General features: G+C 42.3%; 1 protein-coding gene across 1 annotated transcript in view; it reads right to left on the reverse strand.

The window, feature by feature from the left end:
• Positions 1-1,696: 1,696 nt before the first annotated feature.
• Positions 1,697-14,802, reverse strand: part of pfn2l (profilin 2 like) — a 65,211-nt gene continuing 52,105 nt past the window's right edge. Inside the window, exon 3 of the mRNA XM_038815306.1 lies at positions 1,697-3,845. Within this exon, the coding sequence (XP_038671234.1) occupies positions 3,748-3,845 (98 nt within the window). The 3' untranslated portion in view covers positions 1,697-3,747. The remainder of the gene's footprint in view (positions 3,846-14,802) is intronic.

Here is a 14,802-nt window from a genome sequence, read left to right on the forward strand (position 1 = left end):
GAAAGGTTATGCACACATTGGATAATTGCACAGGATATAGGCCAACAGTTGTCTGGGAAAAGTAACAGCGCTCCAGTGGTTTCCTAGCCCCTATGCTAGGTAGGAAACTAGAACTTTCCATTCTTCCCCTTGCAAGAGGTTAAGGAAACATCGGAGGGAGTTGCAGTGCTTTTTATTTGAAGTGAGGAATCGACAATGGAGCTTGTTGCTTTCCCATGATTCTTGCCTCTGTTTCATTTACCACTACTAAATGCACCCCATTCTCAATTAAATCTGCAGCATCCATGGGTGCACCATGGAAGTACTACTTGCTAACATCAAAATTGGGAGTAGTACAAGATCAGAGTTGCAATAGCTCTGAAGAGCTGAATGATCTTTTACTGCAAGTGTCTTGCAGAAGGCAACAGCAGAAGATGCTCTGCAAATTGCTCAGTTAGATCGATCATGGTCCATTCCTACAGGACATGAGCATTTCAGGATTATTTTCAACTCCAGGAAAGAGATGTGCAAAGTATAAAAACACCATTATGGAGAATACTCACTCCTTACTGCAGCCCCCGACTACAGGACACCCAATGAATGGACAAAACGGGTAAAATTATTGACTGAAATTGCACTAGTTTAATGAAGAAATCAGAGTGACTTTCAGAAGATAAGTTGCAGGTCACAAGTCTGAAAAAAAAAACTCCAGACTGGAACTGCCTTCACCAACATAAGGCAGGTAAGGAGGATAAAATTGTGCCGTTTAGACTTCAGATACCAGTACATGGTGGCATACAGTTGTTTGCACTAAATGATTCAGGTTGGGCTGATGGGCAGGGATCAATTCATGCCAGATTCAGTAAAGATGTGGACCATGCAGGGGTATCAGGATTTAGGGAAGAGAGTGGTCCAACCAACTCCTGGAAGATGCACCATTATTCCATTAGATCATAACCAAAGTGCACCTCGACTCAATTTTCCAATTAGTCTTGATAGTTTGGTAAATGTCTATCGCAGATCTTGTATGGAAAAGTCAACATTTCTACTTCCATTAGTGTAGTAAATGTCTGTCTTTCGATTCCCCTCACCACAGAATTACCTCATCCCTTGTTACTACTAATGACTCCAATCACCTTAATTGAGGAAACTAGCAATATTCATTAAAGGCTGGTCGGTCTTGTGCATTCCACAAAATAAAAATGATCTGCGCTTTGAACCAACTTAATTAACCAGCAAGTGAAATCGTCCTTTAAAAACGATGGGCACCAGTGGTACGAGAGCCCAGGTTCAATCCTGGTCCCGGTCACTATCCATCTGGAGTTTCCACATGTCTGCGAGGGCCTCACCCCCAAACAAAAATGTGCAGGGTAGGTGAATCTACCAAGAAAAGAAAATAAAGTTTTGGGGGGGGGGGGGAGAAAGAGAGGAGAAGAGAAGAATGATGCAGTGGAAGGGGTTCAGAGAAGGTCTACAAAATGATCTTGAAGCCAAGATCTGAAAGTAAAAGTTGAACTGAGATCTGCCTTTGCAGTCCAGAAACAAGGTTGGTAGAAGTGCAAATCAATTCTTCAAAAAGGTTTGTATTTCAAAGAGTAGGTCAATTTCAGTTATACAAATGGTGGTACATTCAAATTTTAGGCATTGCCCAATCATGTTTTTTCACTTAAATATTAAAAATGACCCTCCCCAAACATACAAAAACATACAGCCAACATTTGGTTGGAATAGATTTATTTCATCTGTCTGTAAACAAGGTGGTTTAACAGTTATGGCATTTTGCAAATGCATATTAAATCAGATGAGTTAGACTGTATCCCAGATGTAACAAAAGTGCAGGGAAAGAAAATGGACAAGTCAGCAACAAGAATTTTTAAATCTGTACATATTTCACAAGGCCTGAACATTGAGTATATGCTAGAATAACGCCCCTAAGGAAGTGCCGTTCAACTGAAAGCCTTGCAGCGGCAGTTAAAATCCATCTCACAACAGCAACAGATCAAATCTCTATGCAGTATGGCACAGGATACACGAACATTTGCAAAATAATTTCACAAGACAGCCAAGTGTGATTATTCCAACCAATACCATCTCCCGTTTTATTCATGTGAATACAGAAGTTTTATAATTTGTTTGAACGGAACATAAGTTAGTACCGTGCTCAAAACAGACATTTCCACAGATTTCAAAACTAGGAGCACAAGGCAATTTTTCCAGTTTCCTTCTGCAGCATGGGCTTACCAGATCTAATGCATCAATTCCCTTGATTTGAAAGACTTTAAACAGTTTGTGATTTCTATATAGGAGACTGCCATCCACAGATGCTAACAAAAGCCCTTGACCGTCAATCAACTTTCTCATGGAAAACTTTAATATATTCATTTAAATTGCCAATGTAGCATCGAGGAGTGGCAGTAATCCTTTACAATGGCATTTTACAGCAGTCAGTCCTCTTTTTAAAAAAAACCCAAGCTGCAACTTAATTGGTCCTATGAAGCACTCAAAACTGGACACTCCAGATGGTTATGTTTGGGATATCTGTCGTCCAAAATGGCAACTTTTATTTAAAAAATTAAACTTACATTAAAGGAGCTGGCAAAACAACATTTAAGTGCCTGAGCTATTGCAAAGATGGAATGTCCCTGGAGATTAAACTGATCAAAGTCAGGATTGTGACATGCCCATGGGGAGAAAAAAAGTCATTTACACTCACCTAGAGCAGTTCTGCAATTACACCCATGAAGTCAAGAATGCATAAGGTTTAATACTAATGTTAAAAGTTCATATTAAAGAGAGTGTATCCACAAAACTGCTGTGAAGTTATCCAACACAGGAGATGTAAACAGGTAATGAAACTGAAGGAAAATCCAGATGCTTTAGCAATGAGAATGGGCAATGAAGTTACAAGGAAAGTTCGGGCAGAAATATTATGGCAAGCAGACTAAGGATGCAGCTACCCTCCCAACATGCTTAAACAAAACAGGAAGACTAGATGAGCTCTGCAACTGCTCAAAGTGCTGACTCAGCAACACTTAAATCTGAGATTGTACTACCAGCACCTTTTAATTTTTTTTAAAAAAGTATTTCAATGGGGAAGTGGAAGGGAGAGAGAATAATCAGAACCTGGTTTGGTGACTTTGGATGCCAATAAACTTTCTAAATGCTAAAACAAAGCAATGCCCAGGCTTAGCAAGTCAGCCCTATTTTTTTTATTTTTTTGCAACAATATCAAAAGTAATAACATGCATATCACCATTTAGTTATTGTGCTAATGGTGCCAAAACATGGGATTTACTTTCCATTACACCTATAATGTTATTACAATTAAGTGGTAAAGGGTGGGGGAAGGGAATCCATGAAATCAGAAATGGATAAATTTTTTTAATTCTACCAACTACAGTCTGGTAGCACTGCCAATTAAACTGGGTGGCATGAGGGTGAATGAGCTGCTAGGTGGATGGGAAGAGACTACTTAGCATCCAGAATTCCTCAGGTATGTAGCCATGGTAAATGCTTTCTTGTCGAGTACCCCAGCACGGACACTTTCCTTTCCCATGACTACAACCATTGCTGGAGTACATAAGGAAAACAAAATGAAAATTTGAACTTTCCCCATCAATACAGGGATACAAAGGAGACATGGGTTCATACCCCCATAACCCTGCATTGCTATTAAACTTTCTGTAACTTCAATGTGAAAGAGTAGGTGACTGCTAAAAGGAAACTTTAATAGCAATTTTTAAACTACTGAATAGGAATCCTGGCTAACTAGAATCCAGATTCTCTCAAGTATTTTGCCATTAAGAATGCCTTCTTATTCAAGAGTCCTCCGTGGGTCCCTTCTTTTCCCATTACAAAGACCAAGACTGAAAGAAAAAAGAAAATATTTTAAGTACAATATGGACATTAATAGTGAAGTTATAAAGCATTAGTCAACAATTTCTTTGGATTTATTTTCCTGCAGAAATGGTTTACTGATTTAAAGTAAACAAACTCACAACCAGCACAATTCTGACTAAAATATTTGATGCTGTTAAAATACAGTAATTATGCTGCAAGACAATTAATTTAATGATACAGTACAAAAAATGCAAATGAGAAATTATCACAATACATATATGACCTTACGCCATTTCAACCCAACTTAATCTAATTTACACATCAAAAGTACCCCATCTTAAAAATTAAACTTTAATAGAAAATCCATGTAAATCACAGTATCACCACCTTTGGCCCACAAAGGCAGTATAACAAGTTCTCAGCTAGCCCGCCAGGATAGGGCACAGCAGAACCAGAGCCAGACCATCATTCTTTACATAGATGATATCAGTGTTAGCTTAGAGAAGATGGAAGTAACAAGTTGCAAGAGTATCCATTCAAATTCTAGGTCAGTGACCAAAATGGCAAAAGCTCTTCAGAGGAACGCACACTGTATTAATGACGTAACTTAAGATTGTCTTCTTCAATCCCTGCACAATAGAATGTTATCATTCCTCTAGTGGAAACGGCAGTGGGGAGATGCCTGGGAACAAATTTTGGAAAATCAATTGATCAGCATGGTTTTCCAAAAAACGAAATCTTCATTTCTTGACTAGAGAACAACAAGCAGCTTTCAGTCACCACAGCCATAAAAGAAAAGCCAAGAGTGGCAATGTTTTAGAGCAGTGTTGGGCAACCTGCAGCCCAGGGGCCACATACAGCCCATCTGGAATCAGAGCATGACCACAAAACATTGTTGACTGCTGCCACGTGCAGGGCTGCCACATTGCATGAATTTTCGTTCACATAGTTTTTTCCTATCGGTATAACTGAAGTGAAATGTAAGTAAAGCAAGGGCAAGTGAAATGAGGTGCGTGCTGATTGCTCACAACATCGACTGTGTGAGAGCCTTGCACTCCCTCTTTGTCCAAAGTGTGAACATCTATTTTTGTTTTAACCATTTGAAGTTGATAGTTCTATTAATATATAACGTTATGTATAATAATAAAGCTAAAGCACATGGAATTGCAGGTAGTGCCTGGAGATGGATAGAAAACTGGTTAGCAGACAGAAATCGAAAAGTTGGAATAAATGGGTCTATTTCTGATTGGCACACAGACTGATGGGGTACCGCAGAGATCTGTCCTGGGACCCCAACTGTTCACTTTATAGAGTAATGATTACGCCAACTAAATGTAGTATTACCAAATTTGCAGATGATACAAAGTTGGGTGGTGGGTGAGCTGTGAGGACGCAAAGATGCTTCAATGGGATTTGGACAGGCTGCACGAGTAGGCATATGCATGGTAGAATGAGGGTATTCACTTGGGTAGCAGAAATAGGGTGGCAGATTATTTGGATGGATGCAAATTGAGGTGGCTGCAAGATCTTGGTGTCCTCATGCCCAGTTGCTGAAAGTAAGTGGCAGATTCAGAAGAATGTTCCTGATGGGCGAGAGAGCCCAGAACTAGGGTTCATAGTTTGATGAAAAGGTGTAACCCTTTTCGGACTTTGGGGGGGGAGAATTTCTTCACCCAGAGTGTGGTGAATCTATGGATTCACTACCACACTTTTTGGGACTAAAGGGATATTGGGGGGGGGTCCAGGTGTTGAACTTGATCATATGAATGGTGGAGCAGGCTACAAGGGTCGAATGGCCTCTTCCTGCTACTTATTACACATTTTTCAGAACTCAATATTAATTTCATCATATTTGAAATCCATTTAATCTTATTCATGGGATGTTAGTGACCAACCCTGGCTTCATACTTGCAGCCCACTCACATACCTAGGTTTCACATCACTGTTTTAGAGGCTACAAACATTCATCATCATCACCAGGCCCAAGCTCCAGAATTCCTTACCGAAATAATTTGATAAGATACGAGCAGAATTAGGCCATTTGGCCTAACGACTCTGCTCTGCCGCTCAATCATGGCTGATCCCATGCTGGCCTCAACTCCATTGTCCTGCCCATTTTCCATAACCCTTCAAACGCATTACAAATTAAAAATCTGTAACTTTTCCTTCAATTTACTCACTGTTCCAGCATCCACCACACTCGGGTAGCAACATCCACCACACTCGGGTAGCAAATTCCAGAGATTCACAACTCTTTAGGAAAAGTAGTTTCTCCTCAACTCAGTTTTAAATTTGCAGGCAATTGGGCAGGCACTGTCTCTGGGTGGCCCCAGGCCCACCTCCCCTTTAACTGTCTGCGCTCACCCAGACTCTTGAATCCAGCTGAGACTCCAGGACTCACCACCTGTAGTGGGCACCACATCCAACTGGCACTACTGAGACTAATGTTCTCAGGTAATCCAATTAGCCAGCAACTCTCCAAGGACTTCCTCCCAAGCCATGCCTTTGGAACTCAGTCTTGGGCTTTCTAACCTGACATGGGAGATAACCAACTACAATTTGGAACTGATGGAAGATAATCAACACAATACATCAATTTCCTCTACATCAACTTTCTCTACATGCAATCAGAGCTATCGAATATTTGCAGCATTGTTTTTATGGGCATGTTTTTTTTTAAAACCCATCTTACACCATGTAGTTTTATATTCTTTCAGCAGACTGTAACGTGAAGTACAATTCTAGGAACTGAAGTCAGTGTTAATTTCATAATCTTTATTGTTACAAGTAAGCTTGCATTAAAACTGCAATGAAGTTACTGTGAAAATCCCCTAGTCACCACACTCCAGCACCTGTCCGGGAACACGGAGAATTCAGAATGTCCAAATTACCCAACAGCATGTCTTTCGGGACTTGCGGAAGGAAAACAGACCCGAAGGAAACCCACGCAGACACAGGGAGACCGTGCAGGCTCCGCAGAGTGAACCAGGCTGGAAATCGAACCTGGGACCCTGGCGCTGTGAAGCAACAGTGCTAACCACCACCACCGTGCGGCTCTAGATGACTGAATGCAATTGTTGGAAAATTCATTCACATGGCTAAACAGTCAAAGAAAGAGCTATAGAAGCTACAGTTGCTACCTCAACCATTATGAAAGTAGTAGTTATAGGTTAACTAGATAAACATCCACAGGAGGGGAAGTAGTGAGCACCCGGATGTGAGAAGTAAATATTCAGCAGAACACATCTGTCAGCATGGTTTGTTTTTCTCTTTTCTAAATAAATTTAGAGTACCCAAATTATTTTTCCCAATTTAAGGGGCAATTTAGTGTGGCCAATCCACCTACTCTGCACATCTTTGGGTTGTGGGGGTGAGACCCACGCAGACATGGGGAAAATGTGCAAACTCCACACTGGGCCAGGATCGAACCTGGCTCCTCAGCACTGATGTAGCAGTGCTAACCACTCCCACCATCCAACATGATTTTATAAATGGGCATGGTAAGGGCATAGGAAAGCAATATGGACACATATCTTCCCAGTTATTCACCATCTCAACCTGGATATAGTGTTTCCTTAATTTTAACATTCTTTTTATTTAACGAATGCAAATCCTCAAAGCCAAGCGATATCATTCGGGGCTGCATAGTGGTTAGCACTACTGCCTTACAGGGCCAGGGCTCGATTCCAGACTTGGATAACTGATTCTCTCCTTGTCTGCCAGAGTTCCCTCTGCTGCCCCCAGTCTAAAGATGCATACATTAGGTACAGGGATAAGTCAGGGGAGAGGACTTGGGTAGAGTGCTCTTTGAGGGTCAATGCAGACTCTATGGTCCAAATAGCCTCCGTCTGAATTGTAGGATTATGAAATACGGCCAAATTCATTAGTCTGTATTACAGGCCAGGGTTTAGAGAGCCCCAAAGTGTATCATGGAGTTCACTGGACCCACAACTTTGAATGGAATGTGATTATGGGGAGCACAAGGGCCCACTCTACAGGTGTGATGCAAGAGATCTAAAGTACTTTTAAAACAAAACAATGATTATTATACGAATCCAGTTAACATTTTATAAATAGTCAACATGTTAGCAACTATCAACCCAAATACTTCCCCCAAAGAATACAGTACTATTAATCTTTCTTAACATCCATAAGACAAATACCATCTTTAACAAAGACAGCAGATTTAAATTTTCTACTGAGAGCCGTCATCACTTTTAAATTAGCAAGTGATCTGAAGACCTTCTTTTCATGCAGAGATCAAAATTACACCTTGTTTGGCTGGATGCAGCTCCAACTCTGAAACAAAACTAAACACACTGTAGCTGCCAGCTCAAAAATAAAAGTAACGTACGTCCACTACAGCTATTTGATAAACACCCATAGGTACTCTCACATGACACCTGTGTCAGTCTGTAATGGAGACACTTTGGTAATATGCAACACTGCATCTCTCCACACATGAATAAGGGGCTCCAGCAATGGAGGCTGGCTGCACAGAGGGGCCATGACCTGCCCTCAACCTGTTTGGAAAGCACCACTCTTGCATTCAACAGTTACTGCAAGAAAATCCTGAACCTCCAACAGCTTTCTGGGGTACCTTAGCCACTTTGAGGTGGCCCAAGGCAGCAACTTTAAGGACTAATAGAGATGGGCAATAATTGATAGCTTCTCCAGCTGCACTCAAATGGAAAAATCTTCCAAATCTACTGAAATTGTTTACGGCAAAACCTAACAAGAGTAAAGTAGATTTAATTTTGTGTTTTCCTTGCAAGAAAAACACTAGCTTCTCAACAACTAGCTAGGATTGATCAACAACCAGTAAAGAAAGGCTGAAAAGAGAAATGCACCCATGGCTAACATTTAGTGTCAGTTTGGACTTGAAATATATAGAGTAGGGTCAATTATATTAAATTTACTGAGGGATGTCCGTAAGTAACTGCATACATGGGCTTGCTCCAGGAGACTACCTGCAAACAAAGACATTACAGATGGATATTAATGCCAAGTATGGAATATATTGAGGGGCTAAAGCAAGCATGTATTAAAATACATTGAGTTACGCAGAGGTTTATTAAGTGTCAAAACATGATTCAATGACAAGGCATCGCCAGAGTACACCATGATTGTTTGCTTATTCTACAGCAAAAAAAGGATATAAATACCTCATTCAGAGGAAAGTTATGAAGAAAATAAAATCAAGGAACTGTCACTAGAGGAAGAAAAATACCTTATGGGAGATGTGATTCAAGGAGACTTTATTGGTGATATTTAATAATTCACAAAGCTGGCAGGAAGAATATTTTGCAATGCATAACAGCAGCAAAGAGAAACGAACCAAAATAACAAAGCAGCTAAAAATACCAGTTGAATCATTAAGCAATCCTATACTGGAACATTGGACCAGGAGTAGGCCATTCAAGGACTACTCCCATCCCTTGGAATTTGTTTCACCATTCCAGTCATAGCTGAATTATTAATTCCTCTATCCACCAACTTTGGTACCAGAAGCCTAAATGTTCATGTCTAACTACTGACATTTTCAACAGCAACAGGAATAAAGGGTTCCAGATTTTCAGTGTCAAGTGCTTCCAGACATCACCCTGATTAGCCTGGCTCTAATTTGAAGGTTGTGCTCCCTTGTACCAAACTCCTCCAGAGAAAATAGCTTCCTTTAGCTTATCAAATCCTTTAATCATCTAAATTAGCATCACCCTTAATTTTATATACTTGAAGCAATACAAGATTGTGCAATTTTTAACCCTGGTTTATCATTCTGATAACCCTGTATTGCATCTCATCCAAGGCCAATGCATTCTATGAAGTGCAGTGCCCAGAATCAAATGCAGTACTAAATATTCTCACTAGAATTTGATATATCCAACTTCAACCTCTGGCGAGGGGCAGCTTCTACACATCACCTCCATCTTATCTTCACACTCATTATCTGCCAGGAAAGGAAAAAAAAAAGTTAGGATTTTAAAACATCTTGGATGTTTCTCCAATCCCGGAAAACAAAAACTTCAGAAAACCATGTTAATGGGTGGCAACAACCCAATCTACTTTGTGACGAAGAATTCTTTCAACTCTTTTTGAATACTTTCAGTAAATCTAAATTGGCTGCCCTGATTCTTTGTGGGGACAATCAATACTCGCCCAGTCCATAAGCTGTCTTTCATCAACATCTGAAAATCTCAAGTTCCACACACCAATGAAAATACCAGTTCAACCTCACCATCTCTCCACAGGTGCCGTCAGACCTGAGATTTTCCAGCTTTTGTTTCAGATTCCTGCATTCGTAGTAATTTGCTGTTAGCCACATCCTTCCTGATCACCAGATATCTTTCATTCCACCTCTGCGGTAGCATCAATCACAATCCATCTGCTGCTGATATCCTTGTCCATGTTTTTGCTGTTATTTGTAGAATAGACTACAACCAATGCTCTCTGGTCAGCCTCCCATCTTTTTATCCTCCATAATCTTAGTTTATCCAAAACTCTGCAGCCATATCCCAGTCATCCATCACCCGAGCTCACCAACTTCGTTCCCAGTCTGGCAACACCTTAATTATGAAATCCAAGCTAGTGTTCATACGCACTTATTGCCTTACACATGTCAAGCCCCACAAAAGATTGTTTAAACAAGATGACCCCATTCTTTTAAACTCATGTACGTCTAATCTCCCGAACACTCATCCACACCCTCCCCTCACCCTACAAGAAAACACTCTCATTCCGAGAATCAAACTAGTGAACCGTTGATGCTTCCAAAACCAGTACATCACTATCCACAGTACTGCATGATCTAATAAATACCCTATAAAATTGTAACAAGACTTTCGCACTCATACCACTTCCCACTTCCAATAAAAGCCAGTCCGTTTGCATTCCTAATCATTTAATGTATATGCTAAACTCTTAATTTCACATAACCAGGACAGCTAGGTCCCTATGCATTCTGTGTTCTCCTAGTATTATTTTGCATTTCTACTCCTGCCAAAGTAGACAACCTCACATTTTCTGCCAATTTTATTCCCATTCAAAATATCTATATCCCTTGACCAGTTCTGTTCAACTTGCTTTGTCCATCTTTGCATAGTTAGCAAATATCGATACAATATACTATCCCTTTATCCAAGTCATTAACAGATTGTAAACAGTGGAGGCCCCAGCCATAATCCCCATGGAGTCATATCTGGCATAAGGAAGATGGGTCTGGTTGGAAGTCAATCTCAGCTCCAGGACATCACTGCAGGGATTCCTCAGCATGGTGCTCGAGGCCCAACCATCTTCAGCTGCTCCATCAATGAAGTCCCTTCCATCATAAGATCAGAAGAGGGGGTTCAGCGCCATTCCCGACTCCTCAGATAATGAAGCAGCCTATGGCCAAATGCAGCAAGACCTAGACAATATTCAAGTTTGGACTGACAAATGGCAAGTTACATTCGCGCCACACAAGTGCTAGGCAATGACCATCTCCTACGAGAGAGGATCTAAATCGCCCCAAGACATGCAATGGCATTACCATCACTGAATCCCCCACAATCAACATCCTGGGAGTTACCACTGAAACTGAACTGGACTACCCATATTAATACTGGGGCTACCAGGGCAGGTCAAAGGCTAGGAGTCCTACGGCGAGCAAGTAACCCAGCTCCTGACTCCCCAAAGCCTGTCCACCATCTACAAGGCACAAATCAGCAGTGTAATGGAATACTTTCCACTTCCTGGATGAGTGCAGCTCCAACAACACCGATGCTCAACACCATCCAGGACAAATGCAGCCCACTTGATTGCTACCCCTTCCACCACCGAACAGTGGCAGCTGTGTACACCATCTAAAAGATGCACGGCAGGAACTCGCCAAGGTTCCTTCCAAACTCACAACCACTACCATCTGGAAGGACAAGCAGCAGATACCTGGGAACCCCACCACCTGGAGGTTCTCCTCCAGCATAAATGCTGGCCTAACCAGCAACACCCAAATCCTGTAAATTGTTTTTTTTTCTAAACTAGTTCGCCAACCGAAAAAAATGGCCCAATTATCCCACTGTTGCCCATTAAGTTTGCCCATCCTCTATCCATGCTAATACTCCATTTTCCTGCCTGATCTCTATATTCCTCAATTCCCCGAGACCCCAAAAATCTGTCTAGCCCAACCTTAAATGTATTGAACAATAGAACACCCACAACCCTCGGTTAGAGGATTCAAAAGATTCACAATCCTTTGAATGAAGCAACTTCTCATCTCTCTCCTAAATAATTAGCCCCTTATCCTGGGAATGCACGTTTTAGCCTCACTGACGAGCAGAAAACAATCTCCCAGCTTCTACCCAATTAAATCCCCTCCGAACATTAAGTTTCAAGAATTCCTATGGGGATCTTTTAAAACTCCAGAAAATAAGCCCGATTTACTTACTTATCCTATCATTGGACAACTCTCTCACCCCAAGGCCCAATCTAGTGAACCTTTGTTGTACCATTTCCAGTGCAAGTATATCTTCTCTTAAAGATGTAGGCCAAAACTGCAGAGTAATCCAGATGCGGTCTCACCAAAACTCTGTACAATTGTAACACGACTCGTATTCTAATATTCCAGTCCCCTTGCAATAAAGGCAAACATGCCATTTATCTTCCCAATTGCTTTCTGCACCTGTAAAATTTTCTGCATTCCTCCAAGTGCACCCAAGTTCCAAGTTCTACACCTTTAAAAAATATTGTTTTTCCAATTTTAGGATCGAAGTGAATAACTTCAGATTTCCCTATATTGTATTCCATCTATCCTGTTGTCTGCTCACTTAGCCAGTCCATATAATTTCATTGACTTCTATAACTTTCAGTCTATTTACTCAATCTTAACCAGTTCTTCCTTCATACCTATGTGATTGGATTTGGAATATGGCACTTTCAAAACTGCATCCTATTATGATCACTATTTCCTGGAAGATCTTTTACTAATTAACCATGCTTCATTACACAATGCTAGATCCAAGATAGCTTTCAGTTCCACAATTTATTGCTCCCCACAAAATTCTACAAACCACTCTTGCCAATTTGATTGATGTCACCTTTCTTACAAGCTCCAATAGGTTCTTTAATGCTTTACACAATAACTATTACAGGATCTATAAACTACTCCCACCAGTGTTTTCTGACTCTTGCTATTCCTAATTTCCACCTATACTATATTGAAGCCAGATCTTCTCACTACCTGGCCTTGCACCATCTTTTGCTACCAGGGCCACCTCTCCTCCTTTGCCATTTTGTCTTTCCTAAATATTGTATAACCTGTCAGCTATTGGTCCCCCTTAATTCACTCTGACCATACTCCTTGTATGCTCAGTCTCCCTCCTTGCTTGAATAGGAGTGCTGCATTTGCAGTTTTCCAATCCGCTGGGACCTTTTGGAAGATTATAACTGAACACATCCACTGCCTTTCCAGAGAATGCAGACCATCAGGTCCAGATTAGTCAGCATTGCATCCATCCCATCCCCCCCCCCCCCCTGGGGACTGTGAAGACAAATAGAAACTGAGGGCACTCGGTAAATGCCTCCACCACGTTGTGTTAGCTATAACAAAGGCTTTTCCCTGCCCGGGTGATACAATAATATTTTTATTAAGAACTTCCATCTCACCGAGGAGGTTCCAGGCCAAGCCACACCAAAAAACCCATTCTTTTTTTTTTAATATAATTTTTATTGGAATTTTTTTACAGAAAATACAAAACATAACGACAAACAATGAAATGCAACAAAACAACCCACAATAACCGTACCACCCCCAGACCATTTCGACGCATGTATCCCATCCCCCACCCCCCCAACCCCAATGAACAACAAAAGAACTTCAAAATAAATCCAAATTAAATAAACAAACAGTCATCGTCCACCCCCCCCCCCCCTTTTCCCTCCCGGGTTGCTGCTGCTACTGTCCCCGTACCCTATCGTTGAGCCAGAAAGTGGAGAAAAGGTTGCCACCGCCTAAAGAACCCTTGTACCGACCCCCTCAGGGCGAATTTGACCTTCTCTAGCTTAATGAAACCCGCCATGTCATTGATCCAGGTCTCCACGCTTGGGGGCCTCGCATCCTTCCATTGTAGCAAGATCCTTCGCCGGGCTACTAGGGACGCAAAGGCCAGCACACCGGCCTCTTTCGCCTCCTGCACTCCCGGCTCCACCCCAACCCCAAAAATCGCGAGTTCCCATCCTGGCTTGACCCTGGATCCCACCACCCTCGACACTGTCCTCGCCACCCCCTTCCAGAACTCCTCCAGCGCCGGGCATGCCCAGAACATATGGGCATGGTTCGCTGGACTCCCCGAGCACCTGACACACCTGTCTTCACCCCCAAAGAACCTACTCATCCTTGTCCCAGTCATGTGGGCCCGGTGCAACACCTTGAATTGGATGAGGCTAAGCCGCGCACACGAGGAGGAAGAATTAACCCTCTCCAGGGCATCAGCCCATGTCCCGTCTTCGATCTGTTCCCCCAGTTCCCCCTCCCACTTAGCTTTCAGCTCCTCTACTGACGCCTCCTCCACCTCCTGCATAACCTTGTCGATATCAGATATCTTCCCCTCTCCGACCCAGACCCCCGAAAGCACCCTGTCGCTCACCCCCCTCACGGGAAGCGAAGGGAATCCCTCCACCTGCCGCCTAGCAAATGCCTTTACCTGCAGATACCTGAACATGTTCCCCGGGGGGAGCCCAAATTTCTCCTCCAACTCCCCCAGGCTCGCAAACCTCCCATCAATAAACAGGTCCCTCAGCTGTCTGATGCCCGCTCTGTACCAACCCTGAAATCCCCCCATCAATGTTCCCGGGGACGAACCTATGGTTCCCCCTCAACGGAGCCTCCATCGAGCCCCCCACTTCTCCCCTATGTCGCCTCCACTGCCCCCAAACCTTGAGGGTAGCCGCCACCACCGGACTCGTGGTATACCTCATAGGAGGGAGCGGCCACGGCGCCGTTACCAGGGCCCC

The sequence above is a fragment of the Scyliorhinus canicula genome, chromosome 13 (genome assembly GCF_902713615.1).
Source record: "Scyliorhinus canicula chromosome 13, sScyCan1.1, whole genome shotgun sequence".
Classification (NCBI taxonomy): Eukaryota; Metazoa; Chordata; class Chondrichthyes; order Carcharhiniformes; family Scyliorhinidae; genus Scyliorhinus; species Scyliorhinus canicula.